Raw genomic sequence first — 22198 nt, forward strand, 5'->3', positions numbered from 1 at the left:
CAGCAGCCCCACCAGCTCCTCTCACTTTCTCTTCCTCAGGCTGACTGAGCGAGATACCAGTTTGCAGTTTGTGCATTTGCTCAGAAATGGAAACTGGCTCATGACCGTCCACATATTTAATGTTTGGTTTATTTATTTTAACTCAAATACTTATCATCTAAAGACTATGAGGGTAACTGCAAGACTTGTCATTATAATTTCTGGCGAGCTGGAATTTCATGTTTTGACTTTTTTTTTCTGTTTTGTCTGCAGTTATGAGATTAGATTTTTTTTGTGTTTTTTGTCTGCCTCATTAGGTTAGCACAATCTCAAGGTAAGCACAGAGCAGAACCTTCAGTCTTTTGGCTGTGCTCACTGTGTCCCGCACAAGACAGAGAGAGCTAGAGTTGAGGTTACGAGCAGAGAGGCACTCGGACTGAGCTAAACCACTGCTGAAGCTCAGCCGTGTTAAGACTGCAGTATGCATTGTTACTCAGTTTCATCTTCATAATCTCCACAGAGCTGAATGTTTTAGAGCTCAGCTGGATTGAGTAAAAAGCAGAAGGAAATCCATCTATTACACCCCGCAGGGTCCTCATATAGCGTCTGATCCCATAATCGGCTCTTTCAACTATTTCAGGACAGAATATGGTCGACCAAACTCGTAAAAGGATTTATGTGCATTAAGAGTGTTTTGGTGTGTGTGGTAGTGAACATATTGTATTGATGGCAAGCGTTGATCCCCAGCAGGCACCATTAGTCTGTTTGAGCACTGTCAGGAGTAATACATCAGGCCGGGTTTGTTGGTAAAATAACTGCTTAGGAAACCATCTGGGAACATGAACACACGCACACGCATTAAGGCATGTGAGTGTGCGCACTTACTGGACACAGAAGCATGTTCACATACGTTCTGGGCATGCGTTGCAAACAGTAGATTTGGATTAAGAGGACTGTGGGCTCTGCGTCTGGGATGCATGATAACTCAGAATGTTTTTCTTATCTTGGATCTTGTTTCCTGTGAGGTCACTGTGTCTGTGTCTGTCTGTGTGTGACCTGCAGACTTGTTATTGGCTGTCAGAGGTTTGGAGTTTCCAGTCTCACCACAACAAATATGCCCACAAAGCCAGCTGTAGCATGAAAAACATTTTATTCCCCAAAAAGTCACGTTCACTGTTGATGAAAAATAAAATCTTGTAGTTGAGCTCAGTTATGGATAAAGCCTCTGTTAAATACAAACTTTTTATGGTTTAAAACAAATGAATCATTGTCTTAATAATGTGAACAAAAATCTTTATGCATTTGTTTCTAACAAATTCTTAAAAGTAATAGTTCATGCAGAGCAAATCCAGTTTCATGCATTTCTTTGAGTAGAGCTCCCTCTGGTGTTTTTAAAGGAAACTGCATGGCTGAAGTTCACTCTGTCTCTAAGCTACATCTGGAATTGTGGATCCAGATGCAGGACTGTTTTGTTTTGTTATGCGATTCTGATTGGCTGCGTTATTGACTGTTAATCATATACAGCTAAAGAAAATGTACTGACCATTGGCAAGGGGCACAGAAATTAAGAGGTCATCCTGATAGGTCTCTAAGATACAGCATCTCATAGCCTCTTCACTATGTGATTAAAAATTGTCAGTGCCAAAGACTTCCATTGTTTCCTGTAAAATCCTAAAGTCTTAAACAGTGTTGGAGGTAATGCGTTGCTACAATCATATTACACTTGCCTGTCATGTGTGGTTACTTAATCCATATATTCTCCATTGATCTGTACAACAGGAACAGAAACACAATGAAATCTTGTCAGCCACAATCATTTGAAGCAGATTACTTGAAATTCATTGTGCAAAAGCACAGGAATGTGAAAATTGTTTGTAGCTGTCTTTTTAATTAGCGCAGGGATTAGTGCTGATATGTGGCTATAAGGAAGTTCTAACTTTAATGTGGAGTAAAATTCATGTGAAGAACAACAAAAAGGTTTCAACATATATTAGCTGTTCTTCAGTTTTGTTTTGAGCTGACGCTGGCAGCTAAAAAATAATTGCAATAATTAAACAGGGTACAAGTACTTGAAAAGACTGCTCAAGTATAATTAGTATACTATACAGTTACTTTCTTAGCCTTTTTAAACTCCAGATGGCTCAGGGCTGATTTGCATGTTTTGTGTGTTTGCGTGCGAGCTATGCATCGATACAGTTTGAGCTTCACAAGAAATATATGTGAACAGTTCTTGAGTTCATAGTCAGTCGGTGTGGTAAACACAAAAACTGGATTAAAAATCTTCTTGAATGGATTCTTGGTGCAATTAACCAAAAAGGCTCTACATGGTCAAGACGTCTAGTTCATTGGCTCGAACTGCTAAAGGGAAATTAGTTCCTGACAACAGTTTTCTGCACAGGACTGTAAACATACAACATATTTTACAGTAAAGTTTCACATTTTTATACGGAAGTCTTATATGGGAGGGTTTAGTTGGTTTCTTTTGATGTATCAAAGCTTTTTTGAAAGCAAACTCCTAAAAACTGAAGTTTTAAACAGCGTGTCTGTTAATGCTGTGGGAGGTTTAATGACAGAGTCAACTTATCATAATAATGAATTGATTAACCTCAATCCTGAATTTTATCAAAAGGTTACAAAAACGGGTTAAGCTTTAAATATTGCAGTCACCACTGTCGACAAAGCTTCGTCTGCTTGGTAGACCTGTGTTATTTCCTATAAATATTCAAGTTTCTAAATACTTAAAATGAAATGACAATAAAACTAATTAGAAAGTACAAAACTATAACAGCTCTGCTGAAACCTCCCGTTGCTATTCTGTATGCAAAGAAGAATTCTACATGTACCATGTGAATGCATTCAAGCTAAATTAATTAATGACAACAACATGAGCAAGTTCAGAGATGAGACTAATGAGAAAAGACAAAACCCACAAGCACAGTTTAGAACTGACCATTTATTTAAACTGAATAGCATATGCGTACAAAGTCTCTACAAAGCTAGAAAATATCTAACATACCTTTAGCCATGAGGGGGGAGAAAGTTACAAAGCAAAGATCAGACCCTGTGCAGTACCAATAGACACACATTACTAGCTTTTGGATTTCTCCTAAATGTACTCTCTTCACAAAATAGGATAAACATTAGAATATCAAAGATATACACAACATCTGTAATAAACGTTATTGTCACTTTTATACAAAGCACCTTATCAAAAACCCCTCGGTGCACGACACACGCGTGCTGCACCGGAGCGAAAAAGATTCAAGGCCATTTTGGAATTGATTACAGATAGGATTTCTGCGCCTCACGTGATCCGTAATAGAAGATAATATCCAACTTGCACATACAAGACGACATTAACAACACAGACGACGATGACTGAAAAACTCAGTGCTTCACTGGACTTTGTGACCTTTTGAACGACCTTTTAGACTTCACTGCTTTAGTGTTATTTCATTGTCACCACATATTCTCCAGCTGATTATAGCAAATGGACAGTTAACAGCTAAGCTGTGCAGCTGAGTCCTTGTAATGTTTAACGGACAGTTAGAGCATTTTAATGAGTCACAGTTTGAAGGAGCCTTTTCCTGACAGCCAAGACGGTAAGGGGCGTCCATGTTTGATTTTTTTTTTTTTTTTTAATGTTCATTAAGCGAGCTTTAATAAATCACTTTCCTCTTTACTTTGTGTCACATGACTGTCTTTGGTAAGCAGGTGCTAGATACTGTTTGGACAGAGGGTCATAGCTGCAGCTGTCTGTTGGGCTGTCACTTGCACATTACGTGTCCATCCTCCTGCAGGAAGGCCTAGTGTTCGGTCTACAAACAACAAATACTGGAGTGTGAGCCACAAGTCTGGGAAAGTAAAGAGCAGGGGAATTTCCTAGCGGGATGATTCATGAGTGTGAGGGGGGAAAGCGTGGTTTGTAATCCCGACAGACACCCACAGGGGTCTTTAGTTTAACAGAGTCAAAACCTAGTGGTTTTGGAAAAACACTAATCCATTTCAGCACAAAGGCAGGAGACGTGAATCACGTATGAGTCATAACTTGTTGAGGCTAAATTTTGAAAAGCTGGCCATTTCTAAGCAAAGATGTGTCATTTCAGGTTTGAAGTTCCTACAAGTTACTGGATCTTCCGGACACCGCAAAGCATTTTCGACCAACATCACGGTATCAAGGTTTTCTTATTAAAACATAAAAACCTCTGGGCCTCATTCATTCACATGCATTCATTTTTCCGACCTTCTAGTGTTTAAACAGACTCCCACATGTAAACAAAAAAAGAAATCTTTAAGAGCTGCAATGAGTTACAAATCACGGATTTTAATTCCAAGTGAAAGAAGCTTATCCAGATGAATCGGTAAACCTAGTCAGTGTAGCTTATAGCTGCCTTTTCAGTCTAACTTTAAAGAATCAGTTTGGCACTCTAACAAATACATTTCTTGTTCGGTTTGTTGTGTGAAAGCTGCTAATGCCATGAGTTTATCACACCATGAAAACAAGTGGAAACAGCAAAGCTAAAAGTAAAACTGCCTACTTCTCAAAAGTACGTCTGGACTGCTGGAACAAGTCTGAGAGCAGGCAGTCTGACTCAGTTTTAACTTCATTAATTTATTACTTTTTAAAACTAGCCTTCCAAACACCCGTGGTTGGGAATACGGGCCAAACTTGCAGAAAATCTGCAAAAGCTAATTAAACAGGACTGCATTCTGTCTATATGGGTAAGCTAAGCTAAGCTAACCAGCTATAGATATGTGAATATATAACAAGACAAGATGATTTGAGAGCTGGTCGACTTTTAGCATTTCTTCTTATTTTTTAAACTGCATAACTTGACTATACGGTTTGTTTTTAATCATACCAAACAAACCAAATATAATATCTGAATTTGCTAGCTTTAGAGGGGATTATGAGTACTGTTTCCACTTGCTTTCATTGCTATGCTAAGCTAAGCTAACCTGCTAGCTGTAGCTGTGTCGGACAGAGAGATATTAAAGTTGTAAAAGTTAACTGATGGCATCCACTACTTTTAACAGCTTCTATAGAAAACAGATAATCAAAATGATTCTACAGCAGGTTTGTAAGAGCAGGTCGTCCAAACAGTGACAAGTCCAAACAGTTGCATTTTATGAACGAGGCCCCAGGTAATATCTAGTGCACAAGCTCTCTCTACATGAATCCGTCACACATGTAATAAACAAATGCAAATACATGGAATAAATACTGCCAATAGATACCACATGAACAAGAATTTATCCCAAAGACATCAGAAAAAAATAAAAAAATTAATCAGGACTGTCCACAAATTAAATTAAAGAACCACTTTTACATGGAATTTGGATAAACTGACCCCAGGACACAGAAAACTGAGGCATGTGGGACCAAAATGTTCCTGTACAATAAAATGTTTTTGTTTTTTTGTCCCATGCACCAACTACAACATCAAATTATCAGGACTTTTGGGAAACACAATAGAAATGTCTAATGCTGTTTCCAGCCAAAGGCACTTCATGCTGCTGGGCATGACACAGACAAACCACCAGACGACACCTGCTACAGTACACTCCATCGAGAGTTTTTGGTTTTTTAAAATTCATAAATTACTTTTTAAATATTATATAACCAGAAAAAAACTGTGTTGTAGTGGTTGAGGGGAACTGTGTCATCTAGAGTTAAAATAACCCTGACACTGAGGTGAGAATGCTTCTGGTCAGGGCTGTCCCATCTAAATATGGATGTAATATTCAGGCTTGCTTGTATGGGCATGGTCATCACACTTAACTAGGATAACATTAAAGGGGACTTATTATGCTTCTCCTTGTTTTCCATCATATATAAAGTTAAAATGGTGGACACTTGGAATAAACTAGGCCAAAATTTTAAATAATATGTGGACCAAAAGCTCAGGTATCTGCTTCAGATAGCAAAAAAACAACAACAAAAACAAAAAAAACCTCTTTAATGTCAGCTCTGGACATGTGTACAAAAGTCCCGCCCACCTGCTGAGCCTTCTGTTTGCAGGTAGTAGCCAATTAGAAGAAGTTCGGTTTAATAATGGGAGGCCGACTCAGACATTGAACTGAAGGGCTACATCAAGGACCAAAATAAGATAAAGGAGGATTATTTTGAACTGTGACGCATGCAAAGCTACTCTAGGAGACTAAAAGAAAGAAAATATGGAAATGAACACAATAGGTCCCCTTTAAGTTGCAAAAGTAATTTACACGATAAAAACAGCGGTAAAACTTTTTTCCCTACGTGTACACCATGAATGGCAATGTATAAGGTTTAAAATTCACAGTGCTTTTCAGTAGACCAGAGTATGCTTCCGATTATAATCCTTAAGATCTGCAAGCTCATATTAATAGTTGATCATAGTTTGTAATCACATTTCTATCCGTTAATCACCCCTCTGTGTGACAGCTGTCACGGTTTGGGATGAAGCCTGCAATTCCACGTTGAATCCGTTTATGGAATCCAGTTTTAGCATTTCTAATTACGTCTCCGTGACGTCAGTTTGCCGTTCTCCCACAGAGCTGGCATTTCCTACAGCTGCTGCTTCACAATAAAAGCCCACAAAACAGGATTCTGAAATCTTGAGGATTATAATTTTGTTAGAGTCTTTTAAGCTAAATAAAGAGTCACCTGTTGCACAAAAAAGCTACCTGAATTGTTCAATTTCACTTATAGTTTCTTATTATTAACATAAGGTTTAGATAGTGATTGTGGAATTAAAATAGAATCTCTATGCTATTATCAATAAACAACTCCCCAAAGTTTAGAACATTTTTTTCTTTTCTTTTTTTGTAAAGAAAACATACAAAAAGGTAAAAATTTGATTTCTTTTTCTTTGGGACAAACCTCTTGTATAAGAATTCAGCTCACACAATTTGCAGTGTCCATCTGTACAAATCCACCTCTATATTCTACTATATGATAATGCAGTAGTGTTATTTCCTCCAGCTTTCTCTGCTTATTGATGATACACAGGGTCTGACCTTCAGCGCCTGTCAGTTTCCTGACAGATAACACACACACGCACTTTTGTCACCGGGGAATTATGAGATCTCGCTCTCTCTCTGTTTCTTGTTGTTTTTTTTAAATCTCCCCCTCTCTTTCTTTCTTCTCCCTGGGTCGACTTTCACCAAAACCCATGACAGAAACACCACTTTCATTTCCATCATCAAGACAGCAAAGGGAAAAAAACAGAGAGAAAAGAAAAAAAAACTGGGAGAAAGAGAAGAAGGAACCAATTAGTGGAGACGTGACATCCCCTGGTGATATCAGAGTCAGGGTGTTCTTGGGGAAATGCACCAGGTCGATTCTGATGCTTTTTTTTATGGCTGCACTGCCACTGTGCTTTTTTTTATTATCATTATAGCTAATGAGCTACCGATCACCAGGTTTGGAGTTAGTGTGGATATGCTCCTGTTGAGGAGGTTTCTGCAGCATCCTGTGTCATATCTGGCGTTAATTACAAAAAATACTTTTTACCCCAGTTATTTTCAGTGAAAATGCAGCCTTTTTATTTTTTTCACGAATTTGTTTGGCTGAAACAAATTTTTAGACACATTTTTAGCTCTGATGTCACAAAAAAGGGAAAAAAAAAAAAAAAACACCAAGCAAAGGCCATACATGTGTTTCAACGTGAGTGTGTATATGTGTGTGTGTTATTCCTTGATGAGTCGGTAGATGTGGTGCTGTGCTCCATGCTCGTTGTTGGACACCTCGAACACACACGCCATACACAGCAACGTTTCCTGAGTGTCTCTGTTGCTCACCACCTGGAAACACACACACGGGAATGACGAACACACAAGGGGTCAAGGACAAGCACACTCGTATACATATATCATTCAAGATCATTGCGCCTTCAGTCCAGTAACTGTACTACAAGTATACTTCAATATACTACATATACTACAAGTAAACTCTTATCTTCCTTAAGGCAACAGCTAATGTTTCAACATGTATTCACAGCTGTAGGATATAGAAGACAATATGCTTATACAAAGCACATGAAACAAGTACAGCACCTGAACAAAACGTGTTTAAGTGCACTTTATAAGGTCTACCAATGTAGAAAGGTGCCACTGAGTCTTTTACAAGCACACTGAAGGTGCTGGTTTAGGGAGTAAATCGGAGTTTGGTTAATCCCATTTGTTTTTGGGTCGTGTGATTTTTGCAAAAAGGTGGTTAAAGTAGCAGCGAGAGCTCTGCACAGACGCTGAAGAAGATTCTCATTATCTATTCCCAGTGAATGTAGTGTCACAGAGACCTGGCACCAGCTGGTGTTAAAGGGGACCTACTCTGCTCATTTCCAGTTTCATGTTTTTATTCTTGGACTCCACTAGGGTGGCTTTGCATTAGCTCAAAATCACTCTTATTTATCTTGTACTGGATCTTGGTGCTACCTCCAAGTTCATTCCATAGACTGTATATAAAAGCAGGTCAACACAGATGCTGACTAGTGAAGTCCTGTTGTGAAGTCTTGAGCTAAGCTTTTTCACCGCTGTCACCTTCCCATTTTGAAACCAGACATGATGAGGGAGGGGTCAGTCTGCCTGGGAAACTGAGACACACTGGAAGCTCATGTTGTAAGAACTGTCCTATCACCTTCCCTGCCTTATCCTCCCGTGTGTTTGATGGCAAGTAGGATCTTAATATACTCCTCTTTGCAACCAGCTTGAATACATTTTGATGTTCCATTCCTTTTCCAGACCTAGAATCTGTATGTGGCGGGGCGTGGTCTGTGGTGCCGTTGCAGGGGAGATGGACGCACCTGCACGGCATCGGCAGTCACGCCTCGTCGGCTTGAAGATCTGCACTGGGTCCTGGGTTATTGTTGTTGTTGGTGATGTGTGCGGCTGGCAGCGGGAGAGCTGAGGCCGTTCGTGTGTGTTTAACAGCAAGCGAGTTAATAAAGAGATGCTTAAAAGCACAAGCCTGTGGTCGGGTCCGTCATTAATGCCACACTGTACATCTTTTATATACAGTCTATACCTCATCCACTCTCTGAAGCAAGCGGTTTTAGCTCTTCTCCCTTTAAGACCTCCCTCTCTGTAATCCAACTTTCTACTGATTGGCTGTCAGCATGAGATGATCATATTAAGGATATAACCTCTATTATGACTCCACCATCACAGAGGTCTAAGAGTTAAAAAACTCAGTTTTAAGACAGGATGAAACCTGAGCTTTTATCTCGTGGGGATTAACTGTACATATGTTGACCTCATTATTTGAAGCTTCATGTTTAAAATAAGCATTAGCCATGATAACAGTAACAATATAACACAGAAGGAGGAAAAGCAGAAGAGAGATCCCAGACTTAGATTAACTGAATTTTAGTGTAACATTTTCACCCATCGAGAGAAGGAAGGTGGTAAATATATATTTGCATAACATAAACACTACAGCACACAGAGAGACACAGTGTCTGCCCTCACCAGCAAAATAGTGAAGTTCTCCAGCACGCTGTTCATCATGTATTTCTCCGGCAGGTGTTTGAGCTTGTGGATGAAGTTGATCATGTATTCGCACATCGGGGAACGACTGATTCTGTAGACAAAACGCCCGTTTTCAAACCTCGCGTACTCTGTCTGTGAGAGCGGGGGAAGCAAAGGAAGATGCTTTAGCCAAATAATATTACACAACGCACCAATGAAAGGCACCTCCATCAGTTTTACACATCAAAAGCAGCTTTCTAGTGAAAAGCTCAGCCTTTGAAAATGGTTGTGTAACATTATGTGCAGCTGTGGAAAACTGTCAGGCCTGACATAATAATTTTTGCTAGTGTCATAAAGGATTATTTGATGCCATCGGGGGCTTGAAGTGAAGAAAATGAGGGATGCGGTGGTTTTAAAGCCCACATAGGGAGTTACAGGACATTTAAAACATTAATTATAGATTGCAAGTATCAATATTTTTTCACACAAAAATCACCTGCTGTGTGCATAAACCCAAAATGTTTCTATTTAGCAGTTATCCTCAGTCCTCACCTCAACCTTCTCAACCACCTGCTTGCCAAAAGAGCAGACCTTGGTGGAGCAGGTGATTGTCATGTTCTCCGAGCTCTCGTACTGGCTGGTCACACCGTAGAAGGCTGCCGGGTCGTCCTGCACATTATAATTCAGGTCCGCCTGGAAACCACAGAGCAAAGACGACAACACGAACATCAAGTCACGGAAAACAAGCACATATTTAGTCCTGTTGCTTTTCTGAAGCTAAAGTTTGCCAACAGTGCCCTCTGCTGGTACTGCACCATAAAAGGTCTCCAGAGGACAAGCAGATCCATGATTATGATGCTGAAACTGACGTGAAAATGCAATGTGCAAGCTTATTTTTCATTACATGAAGTACTCTTCCTCCATAGATCAGTGCAAAGTGCTGTTTTAGTTGGGCACTAAAATGTTCTGAAACCTTGCATATGCATGTCTATCTCCTTAATCACCTCATAAAACAGTTAAAACGCAATTTGTAGTGTAATCCTTAGAAGAAGAAAAAATGCATTGTTGTAAAGGTCAATTCCCACATTTTACAACATCCACATTTGTTTGTTTTTTATTTGAACCAAACCTTTATGCAGGTGTTTTATGAGACAGGAAAGAGGCAGGTACAGGGGAGAAACAGAAGAACAGAGCATTTTCTTATTCAACTTTGTGCGACCGAAGTTGAAGCAGAAAAATGTTTAATCAGAGCGGAGAGAACACGCTGCACCTGGATTGCAGGCAGGGAGGAGCAGGGAAGGGTTTGTACTGTTTGTAATGAGTCCTCTGAGGAGCGCCGTGTGTCTCGGGGCTCAGAGAACACAAACACAAACACCATATGCTTACTCACTTACATTTACATCCATTCACGTGCACACAAACATCAAACCGTGCTCTATTAAAGCTGCAGATTATCAGAAACACACTCCATTGTGGTAGATCTGAGAGCTTTTTAATTAAATTCAAGGGAAGGCTCTCTACATGACACACACACACTCTTTGTTTGTTCGCATGCTGCAAGCACACCTCACCACTTCACAAGCCTGCAGGCTCCTGTCCTCTCCTGGATTATTTCTACTGTCCAACAACCTCCTCACCTCACAGTGATTTTGTCGGTTGACCAGCCCCACCCCAGAACAGGAGTTCTCCAGTCACGGAGCTTAGCAGCTGCAAGTAACAGGAAGCCTTGGATTTCTGCTCATGTTGAAGCTGTGCAAGTGCAACACATGCACAGAGGATGGTGTCATTTTAGAATTACGTTTATGACAATGACGGAAAGAGGAAAAGGTGTCGAGAATAAATAATCTGCTGTAACATTAGCTCATCTAGCTAGCAAATCAGTGTGACTGCTACTAAGCTAACTTGCTTACAAACTAGGGCTGTGACAACATCCGATATCCAATTCGAAATGCTTGTGGTTAAAAAGAATTACACAATATCCACTTTAGTTTACTTCTCAAGGCAAGGATTTTAGCTACTCTGATTAGCGACTAACAGTTCAATGTAGTCACACGGTAACAGAACATCAACCCAAAGACCACCACAATCCTACAGCATTATAACTATGACATAGCATCATCAGACTGAAGCACTGTCTGAAAACATGAAGATAAAAGCCAGTATGTTTTTCCACCGTGAGCACTGAAAGCATCCAACAGCTCAGTTTGTCAATCACCAAATGTGATTACTTTAATTGACCCATTCATCTGAGATGGTTCTAAGAAAAATTACTCACTGCACCTATACACACACTTAATTCATATTGCAAATGACAAAGACGTTTTTATCTATAGATCACATTTCATTACATGTAAACTCGATCCACCTGACGCAGAAGATAGAGACATAAAAACCTGTGTAGGTTTGCAATGCCTTAAGGCAGTCAAAGCTGCAAAACAAAACAACGCCAACGCCTATTAAGTGAAGATCTGTGTAAATAAAAAGGTTTGGGGTCTGTTGTTGAATGTATGCACACATGTAACTGAGAAGAGAGTAGCTTGTTCCAAAGAACAGGAACACAATAGCTGAAAGCATCCGCCCACTTAGATCCAATTATTGTCATCTTACTGGGTTTTTTGTTATTGACTTTTTTTTTTTAGTGGCTACAAATTATTAGTTTGAGAGTCGGATTTTTGGAAGTCCTATGGTACAGAGGAGTTCTGAGAAAGGACAGTAAAGTCAGCACACACACACACACACAGGTGAAAACAGCTACCTGTGAGTCGGGAGGTGAGCAGGTGTTCAAACAAAGCGTCTGCGCTTTCATCAACCCACCACCTCCATATTCCGGGTGGACAGATGGAACTCTCACACACACACACACACACACACACACACACACACACACACACACACACACACACACACACACACACACACACACACACACACACACACACACACACAAAGTGCTGCATAGAAAAATATAGGAACTTTCCCTGGGTGGGGGCAGAAAGCATTTTCAGGAGCAAAAGGGAAAAAACATTAACCTTAGTCCAGAAATATTTTTAGGATATTTTGACAGGTACTGGAAAAAAAAACCTCAAGTAAACAGGAAACTGATTAAAAGTTTGTCTGCTCACCCAGAACTTGATCAGGTAGAAGGCGTTTTGTGGGCCCTTATCAAACAGCTCCTTCAGACCTCCCTTCTTCTCGGGGAACTTGTCGTAGATTTGCCGGATGTCCACACACTCCAGCAGCGGATCACTGTAGCTCAGGCTGCTCTGGCTGATGTGCACAAAAAGGTGCTTGTTGTACTGAGAAGAGAGAAAAGTTTGAATCAGACGGAGGCGAGAAATGTGGAGATAAACACACTGGGTTACTTCTAGGATCCTGCTATAACTTTTCACTGGAATTTTGAACCTAACAGAGAAACAGAAAAATATAAACTTGGACAGATCAGCAATCTGGTGCATAGTTAAACAGAAAGACTGCACGTCATCGCAGCACAACCAAAAGCCAACAAGACCACGGAAGTCATTTAAAGTGCATGACAGAATTATCTCCATGGTTTAGAAAAACAACTTATCGACATGAAACACAGTCAGAACACTCTCAGCATGAATTGAGACGCTACCGTTCACGGAGGTTGTCAAGGTCTGCAACCAAGAGACGCCTCCATTAATGGAAATCCAGACAGGGGGTGCTTGAGAATCTACTCTCTCCCCCCGAAGACCCAAAAAACCCAGATATTTTTCAATCTCCAGCTCTGATCTCAACCCAGCAGATCATGTTGTTCAGTTACTGAATATAAAACTAAAGGCAGAGAAAACACCCAAACAAGCAGCCACTGAAAGAGGCTGCAGTAAAGGTCTAGCAGAGCATCTCAAGGGAGGAAACATTTGATGGTGTCCATGGGTTCTCCACTTCAGGCAGACTGCAAATGACTTTCATCCAGGCAGTGAAAAAATCCTCATATTACCTTTGAGCCTCTGAAAACAAGATTGTGTATAAATGGCTGTAATTCCTCAACATTTAATGCAAATTTTTTGTTAATCCTCCTGAATTAAAGCTGAAAGCACTTCAGTCAGATCTTCATTGTTTGATTTAGTCAAACGCTGCAGTCGCTGCAGAGGCAAAGCTGCAAAAACCGTCTTTGTCCAAAAGATCAGGAACCCTCGTTATCATTTAATCATTAAATTTAAGTCAGGTTTTATCAATTATAATAAACTGAATGCAGGCATGGCCGCTAGAAGTTATGGCTAAAACTACAAAATTAAACTGAGGGATAAACTGCTAATAATTCAACTGTAATCTCAGTATCCATCTAAGCTGCTGATTAATACGCTTATGTTGAAAGCAAACTTCAAATTTCTATTTCTAAACTCAAATAGAGATTTTACTGGCTTACTCCCACTGACCAGTTTCAGAGCAGAACCACGGCCCTTTACTGGCCTGTTCTCCTTAAAAACTCTGACCTGCTTTTTTTTTAGACTGGGTGTGAGTTTGTTTGGCTTTGCAGCACAATAAATCATACAGTTTAATGCAATATTGGCCAGCGATACAGATCACAGAGGGCAAAAAACTTTATAGAAAGATCTCCTAGTCTGGTTGGTTAAAAAAAATACATAATTTTCTGCATTTTTGCCCAACTTTGTCTTTGTCTACTGATAAATCTGCATGTTAAATTTGACTTCAGTGGGATGGATCTACATTTAAGGACTCCATTTATTCCCACTAATGTAAATGATGCAGGAAACATGATGCCGTTTGACAACAGAATCTATTTCAAAGTCACTATACAACAGTTTTTTTCCCACTAAGCAAACAAAAAGCAACAAGATGAATGCCAGCTGTCTATGAGCCCAAGGTAGAAAAATGGCAGTGAGTACGCAGCGTGGCAGGATGACAGATAGACTGAGCAGACAGAGAGATAGAGCTTTACAAAGGTTATTCATACTAGGCGACACACAAAGGGCTTTAACGCGGTTCTCTGCTGTGGGGTTATCTGTCATCTCTGTTTATGGGACAATAGGGAGTGCTTATTGTAGTCTGGTGCTGGATAAGTGTGCATGTGTGCGGAGTAACTCACTGCCTCCTGGTCCCTCTGTGTCTCCAGGAAAGATGAAAACTCCACCAGTCGTAGTTTGGTGGTGCCGATGGAGCGACCCTGCCATGCCGGCTCTCGGTGCGTTTGGGCTGCACTGGGAGGTTCATAGCCTTGACAACACACACACACACACACACACCATTTAACCCCACTTCACCACTGCATCATGTGCAATCGTGCTTTTTAACGGGGTTAGCAGTAATGCAAACGTGTAAAAATTTAAGCCATTACTGGAGGCCCGAGGACAAAGGCGGGCTGAGGTAAAGGCGAGGCACTAAAAAGCGGTGAACAACAGTATATGTAAAGGGGTAACAATGCAGGGGCCACAGCGAGACCCCCGATTGCTGCCTCAAAACTCACCTCGCTCCATTTTCAAAAACCTCGCTACTCTCGTCACTTAGTTTCATGCTATTGTAACTGGCACGCCCCATCATCCACTCTGAGGCAAATTTACAATTTGGCCGAGACCTCAGAGGGTCATTAAAGAGAGGAAGCTCAACAGTGCCGGGTGAGCCAAGTGACACGGTGCCTTCTTAAATTCATGAAATGTAGCTTTTGTTGACCTCATCTGTGGTCAGTCACGTGACTGGCTCAGCTCTGCCTCAGTCTTTTTCTGATTTGTCATGAGTGGATAAAAGATACGAGATGTTTGGGGTATTTCCAGTGGCCGTGGTTACCTAATTTTCTGACAAACTGTCAAATTTTAACTTTTCCAAGTCAAGCACACACTAAGGAACTCGTTAGTTTGGGTGCCCTGTTCCACATTTGAGAGGACACTCTGAAACAGCAAAGCTAACAAGGTGTGTGCAATCAGCAGGTCAGCCAATAAAACCAACTTTTGTCATTTCATTAGTTTTTTATCGTTTGATAGGATTGTAATATAAAAATTAGGTTGATAAAAATATTAAAAATGAGACCACCTCCAACTTTCTCAGTTGGTACCATCAGCCTGGTGAGTCAGTGGTGTAGCGATGGTGAGCCGAGGCCAGACTAAACCTAAACCTGCTGAAGAAACTGTTCATCTCATTTGTCTCTCCTGGCTGTGCGCCGCTTGTCTGTCATCTTAACCTCAGTGACGTTGTTCATTCCTCGCCACACATCTCTTGTGGTCGAGTGTGGCCTCCAGCATTTCGTCAGCTTCACCCTTACGTGGACTCTCACTCTCCTCCGGGAGTTCACTTCTTCTGCCACCTTAAAGGGTTTCTTCTTTTTACTAAGCAGTTTTTGTGGATGGCTGCGGCTCAGGAGGTAGAGCGGTTTGTCTACTCATTGGAAAAGTGGTTCGATCCCTGGCTCCTCTGGCACCTGCATGTCAAGTATCCTCGGGCGAGATACTGAACCCTGAGTTATCCTGATGCATCTTTTTTTCAAAGTTAGGCAAAGAAAAAGCACTTATGTGAATGTGTGTGTGAATGAGGCTTGTAGTAGAAAAACACCAAGGGCTTAAATTGAATAGAAAACAAGTACAGTCCATTTACCATTTCTTTCAGGTCACTACGTATCCAAGGCTTGTTCTCAAAGTAGCATAGAGGCCTGGCTCGTATCGTCACAAAATTGGATCCATTCCTTGATGCAGCCAGTCGAACTAATAATGTCCTCTGATGTGGTTCATAAGACTGTAGACTCAAAGCAGCTCTGCACCTCCTCTGGATACAGGTTGTAATTTAACAAGAGGAACCAACTTCGGTGTGAGCAGGACTACATTATGGACACGTCGCTGGGTATAGTTATATTTCTTGCTAACATTATCGGCAGCGAAATCATATCTGAGGGATATTTCTATCTGGCTAGCTTTCCAGCTGTTTAATGGCAGATGTATAAGTTTACTTTTTGCAGTAATAGTCAATGTGTGAGCACGAGCTGCACACTAATGTCCTCAACACTGGAGTTCACTCAGCGGCAATGGAGGTCATTAATGGTAATGGTTTTCTGAGGTTACACAGAGTTTTTAAGTTGACAGGACCAAATGAGCACTGCTTGCTATCCTGCTACCCCCTTGTATTGAAGGCTATATGGCTCCAAGATTAAAATTACTAGCATTTTCAGCCAGTAAATAGACAGCCGCAGCAGCTGCACGCAAGCTGCAAAAGCTATGCCAAGCAATCAAAGTGCAATTTTCCCAGGAATTGCACTTTCCACCTGATATTTTCAAAGCTGCTTCTAGAAGAAGCAACACAAACTTTTAGCACAGATGATGTAAGAAAAGTCAGATTGGCACCTTTTCCCTCTCACGACCTCTTCACGATACAAAAGCGGGAGTACTGGAGACCCAGGTGTTCAGACAGATTCAAAAACCATCCTGTAGTGAGGCAGCGGTCTAAATGGCAGGAGACAGGACTGCGAGTCCGCTTTAAAAAAAGAAGATAATTGCGCTGTGGTCCGTCTCACCTGAGATCGTGGTGGTCCCTGCTGTCTGCACAGAGTAGGCTTGCTGAGAGAAAGGCTTGATGCTGAGAGAAACAGAGACAGAAGCAGAAAGGAAGCATTGTCACTGTACTTACATTATACAGCGAGGAAGTCTGCTGTGTGTCTTGTATGAACAGCAGTAGAAGCACAGAGATCAAGAGCAGCTCCGAGTTCAGTAAAAGCTATACCAGCCCTATTTCCGACCATTATCATCATCTCACGGGCACGTAAGAGCAGCAGGTGATGAAATGAAAAGCGCGTTTGAACTTGATGCAGCTAGCCATGTGAACGGAAACTAGGCCAAGAAACCAGCTTAAACATGCTGGAAATAAAATTTACCGTTATTTTCTAAGAAATTGGAAGATTCCAGGTGTCAGTCCTGCAAACTAATCAGATTTATGACTTCTGAATTGTCCCCTTGTTTAAACATCCATTTATTTATTCTGATTGCGTGCATCTGGATGTGTCTGCGAGACTCTTGTGATGATTCTGTCTGCTACAAAAAAAAAATGCATCAATAACTTTAAGCCAAATCCAGCCTGACAAGACTGAGAAATCTTTGTGTGTTTGAGTTCTGGCTTGTCATATTTCAAAAAGCACTTAGTAGTAAATGGGATGAACCCTGTCTGACATTTCAAAAACATAGCGAGTACTCAGTAATAATGTCTACAGCCAGAGGAGTGAAAAACTCCTGATGTAAGGGTTTACAAGTTCACTTAAATGAAACAAAGTGCATGTTTCACTGTGGTTAGTACAGTTAGTGGTTAGTATGGCCACTGTAGGTGAAAATGGAAATTACAGAGCAGTTTAGGATGTAAAAAAATTACAAATTTAGAAGACGTCTCATAGATTTGGGGAGAAAAAATAGGTCTTTTTTTCTCTTGGTCAACGAACTATATTGTGTTACTTTGCAAAGGTGTAACAACCTCTTCACACCAGTGCTGCTGCTGGTGCTTGACATGTGTTATGCCTCCAGTGGATGAACTAATCAAATTCTAGCCTTCTTAGCAATCGGATTAAGCCATAAGAAATTACCCGTGATTTTAGAATGACCTGTAAATTACCACACTGAGCATACTATCAGAAGCATCCCGGCTTCACGGTGCTGTAAATCGGGCCTATTCAGAAGAAAACAATACGCTGATTTGGGAGAACTGACAGCTTAGTGTTTGCTTGTGAATTCTTAACTTTATCAACAGATTTTACTTTCAAATCATTACAATCTTTCCATAAATTCGTGAATTGATCTCAAGTTATTTCTCAAATTCTATCCCACACCTGCAGACCAGTCGCTGTTATTTTATTTTACTACAAAAGGGCATAATATGCACGATAGTTTGCAGTTGTATAAGCATGGACAAAAGAGAAAACATGTAAGGTAACGTGTAAAAGTTGGAGGAGAACGTGAAAGGTGACTGCGACTCACTCTTCTGTGGTGGAGCTGGACTGTCCTCCAGGAATCATCCCCTGCCACAGCTGAAAGTACACACATGCACATTAATACACTGGACTGAGAATGCAAACCATGCATGCAATGCAATCTCTGCATGTTTTTTGTGCACTGCCACTTCACATTGCTTTATTTCTGTTCATCTACTACTCCCTGTATTTATTCACAGAGAATAAATACAGCACATCTGTGTATCTATGCATGTATGTATGCACGTGTGTGCGCGAGTATTACCTGTGCATTAGCAGGGAAGCTGGCACGGACTATCCCGGGCAGCAGCTTGCTGTGTATGGCCGTGGCTGAGACGATCTGAGCAGAGGACATGGAGGAGATGCTCTGCAGAGCTTTCTCCTTGGCATTCTGGTCCTGCACGTAAACAAACACCACACACTCATTAACATCGTCATTCCTCTGAACATTGTCATTACCGTGCAGCTTGTGCAGATCAGCAGTGAGTCATAAAAAGCCGGAAAATTTCTGAAATTAAGAAGAAGAATCTGAATTGTCTTGACTAATGGAATCTTAAATATGACTAAATATTAAAGCTTGAGGGGAAAACACTGTCCCTGTGTGACTGGATGTGATCAGGCTGCCACTTCCCTGCTACTTTTTGATTGCGCAAATTAACGTACAGCAATTTAAGTAAACTGCCCAACATGTAGCGGCTCATTTGCCAATAAAACACCGTGTAGCTCCAAGCGAACAATTACACGAGCTTCTTTCACACCCGTCTTCCTTATCAGGGTCAGGCTACATTCTTTCATATCTAAATCTCTTGCTTTGCGAAAAACTGTCCGTGTGACGTTTCAGAGCGATTCAGGGGACAGGGCTTTGTCTTTTTGTGCGTGTCATTTGGGTGTGGTGATGCTGCTTGTGGCCTCGAGGGAAAATCATGGCGACATGAGTGGTGAGCGGCGAGCACAAAGTGTACAGCAGAGCTGAATGTGCTTCAGACGGCACGGTGAACATTGCTGATCAGAGCTGCTGCCTCGGGGCAAACGATAACATATAGCAGATTTATAAGCTTGATGATGTGGGCTTATTTATAACGTGAACAAAAAGGCAGCATGAAACTCATGAAACAGCTGAAAGAAATGGAATTAGAGCCACTGCCATAGCTGGAGAATCACTAATTGGCTGCTTCACTCAAGTTAATTGGCACTGAGAGAAATCTCTCCTCCTAGGGGAGGTAATAACATTATAGGAGGCACTGAAATGGGAATCATGCTGGATTTTCATATTAAATACCAGGAGCCATATGGGTATGATAACCACCTTGACCTCAACTCATTCCTTCAAAATCACCAATGATCCTGTCCCTGTTGAATGAGGAAGTATTGTGAAATCCACACAAAGCGTCGCCTACGTAGTTTGATTTTTAATAGATCAGAAAACGTATTAAAACTGCGAGGCAGCAAATGTTGCTCGGACAGCAGACACACCTAGGCGTGGAGGATCTGATTATCTTGTATCTTGAATGGTCTCATGGTCTGGGATGTGATCTACACCGAGCTCACATTCTTCTCATTTTTCTACAATATTTCGATTTTCTAAATGGTCAAGAGTGCCGCCCCGTGTTAAGCACAGAAGGCGGCAAAGACGACAAACTCCACCGAAACTCGCCTGAGCATTAGTTTTGGCAGAACAAAAGATCAAGCTCAGCCAGCAGTACCGGTAGCTCAGTCGATCTCAATCCCTGCCCATGTACGCTGACGGTTAAGCTGATAATCATCTTTACAACTAATTGGGAAATCTTGCATGTGTTATGATACCTGCATACAGTTGCTGCCTGCCCTACAAGCTACTTTGCAACCCATTTCATACCATTTCTGGCCTAATCAATCTCACAGGTGGCTTCTAGGTTCTGTTAGGGGGGCACCTAGAAGGCTTCAGGTCTTCCATGTATAAATTAGTGCAGATGGAATAACAATCCTATTTTGGCTAAAGTGATCCTGAGAGAACTACAGGCACTGCTATAATCAATATTAAAACCTTCAGGGGCTACAGGTCAATTCATTTTAATGGATTAGTGACAGGCTCTGTGACCTAATGCCCGGCTAATCATGTGGTCAAGGCTTCATTTTACTCCAAAGACTGTCATACAACCTTTTGGCCATAAGAACCATCCATATACACAGTTAATCATGTCACACGTTACAGTCACGTAAGAGATGCATGCAGCTCTTCAAGAAGGCCATGTGGCGACGAGATTAGGTGGAAACATGCCACTGTCACACAGTCGATTTATAGGAGACCTGCGGCGCTCATTTACAGCTCCATATTTTTGTTTTGGGACTCATATATACACACATGTATGTCTGTTATAAAACATGTACAGCCCAAGAACTTGCAAGCATCATCAGTGGCGTGATCTCATGTAAGATTATCTATAGTTAAAGAGGTCTTTCCATCACCTTTGTTGACAATTACTGACTTATTTGTGGGTTAAAAAGGTATAATATTCAAGAATTGAAATAAATGTATAGACACATAAAGAAGTACTTCCTCTCAATCATCACTTATACCCCACTAGAAGCTTTTTGTCATTGGATGTGTAACCAATTAGAAAATTGTTAAGGGGGGTAAAAAAATCAATCAATAAATCAATCAATCAGAAAGCAACACTAGAGGCATGCTAAAGGGGCACTACCCGTATCAGTAAGCTTGTCCATAATATCACTGTGCTACACTGCACTTAAGCAATTTCGTGTGTGCACAAATGTGTTTCCTAAACATATAGTGTATCATCAACAAAAGGATCTATATGAATTCTAATAACCTTTACTATAAACTTTAATTAACCATCTGTTGTTTCTTTTATGATAGCAAACATCAATTCAGCCCTGACTTTGTTCTCATTCCGACTGCTCTTCTCGGAAAACAAGCGCTCCCTTGTTGCTTTACATAAAGTTAATTACAACCAACTGTGAGGAAGAAGAAGAAAGAGGGGGGAAAGAAGGACAAGATACTAAGGACACGAGATTAACAGACTCGGAGTGAGAGAGAGGAAGAGGAAGGGAGAGAGGAAAGAGGACAAGGACAAAATAATGTATGGATACAAGAGAATGACAGGAAGAGGAGGAGGAAACATGAGAGAGTGAAAAACCTAAACAGACATAATTATACACCTAGGAAACTGGTGTCCTCCCAGCTATAGCTTCACGTTAACAAGCAAAGAGCAAAGCAGCCAGCCACAGATTCCCACTGCTTCTTCAGGACAGCTTCAGAGACTCAGTTCAACAAACTCAAAATTTTAAAAAGTGATTTTTCTTTCATTACATTTCTTAGTGATAACATAGAAAAATCTGTTTGCAGTTCTGTAGATGACGCTTTTTTCACTCTGTTCATCCACTGTAGTCATCACAGCTAATCCTCACTAATCAGCTGTGTTTATAGCAAACAAACTGGAAAAGAAAAAACAGCAACACTTCCTGAGCAGCAGAGGTGCGGTCTCTTACCTTTAGTTTGGACTGAAACTCCCTGGATTTTCTTCGGGCCAAGACTTGGATGTGACTGGATACCTGGAGGAGAGGAGAGGAGAGGAGACGAGAGTAGAGGACAAAGTGAAGGAGGGGTTGAAGGGTAGGAAAGAGAGGAGGAAGGACCAAACAGTGAGTTGCCATGGTTATGAAAGGACTGTTGCTACACTGGAAGGGTGCACACACACACACACACACACACACCTCCCCTGACAACAGTGAATAGACCCATCTATGCACATCTTTTGAGCAAGCAAAAAGACACCTGGGAACACGGGCCAAGAGCTCAGATACTAAGATTACACTTCACTGACATGCAATAATTAAAAAATACATAAAAATGCAGAC

General features: G+C 41.0%; 1 protein-coding gene across 3 annotated transcripts in view; it reads right to left on the reverse strand.

The window, feature by feature from the left end:
• Positions 1 to 2912: 2912 nt before the first annotated feature.
• The window catches only part of tead1a (TEA domain family member 1a), a 49468-nt gene continuing 30182 nt past the window's right edge, over positions 2913 to 22198 (reverse strand). For 2 of the 3 annotated variants that reach the window (XM_039614847.1, XM_039614848.1), the window contains exons 4-12: positions 21830 to 21892; positions 18606 to 18737; positions 18348 to 18397; positions 16904 to 16965; positions 14498 to 14625; positions 12549 to 12722; positions 10018 to 10119; positions 9427 to 9538; positions 2913 to 7764 (exon numbers count right to left, since the gene is read on the reverse strand). In XM_039614847.1, the coding sequence (XP_039470781.1) occupies positions 7568 to 7764; positions 9427 to 9538; positions 10018 to 10119; positions 12549 to 12722; positions 14498 to 14625; positions 16904 to 16965; positions 18348 to 18397; positions 18606 to 18737; positions 21830 to 21892 (1020 nt within the window). In that variant the 3' untranslated portion in view covers positions 2913 to 7567. Of the gene's footprint in view, positions 7765 to 9426; positions 9580 to 9978; positions 10120 to 12548; positions 12723 to 14497; positions 14626 to 16903; positions 16966 to 18347; positions 18398 to 18605; positions 18738 to 21829; positions 21893 to 22198 lie in introns of all 3 variants that reach the window. The other variant, XM_031738323.2, reaches the window with a different exon arrangement.

Source organism: Oreochromis aureus, linkage group 7, assembly GCF_013358895.1.
Source record: "Oreochromis aureus strain Israel breed Guangdong linkage group 7, ZZ_aureus, whole genome shotgun sequence".
Lineage (NCBI taxonomy): Eukaryota > Metazoa > Chordata > Actinopteri > Cichliformes > Cichlidae > Oreochromis > Oreochromis aureus.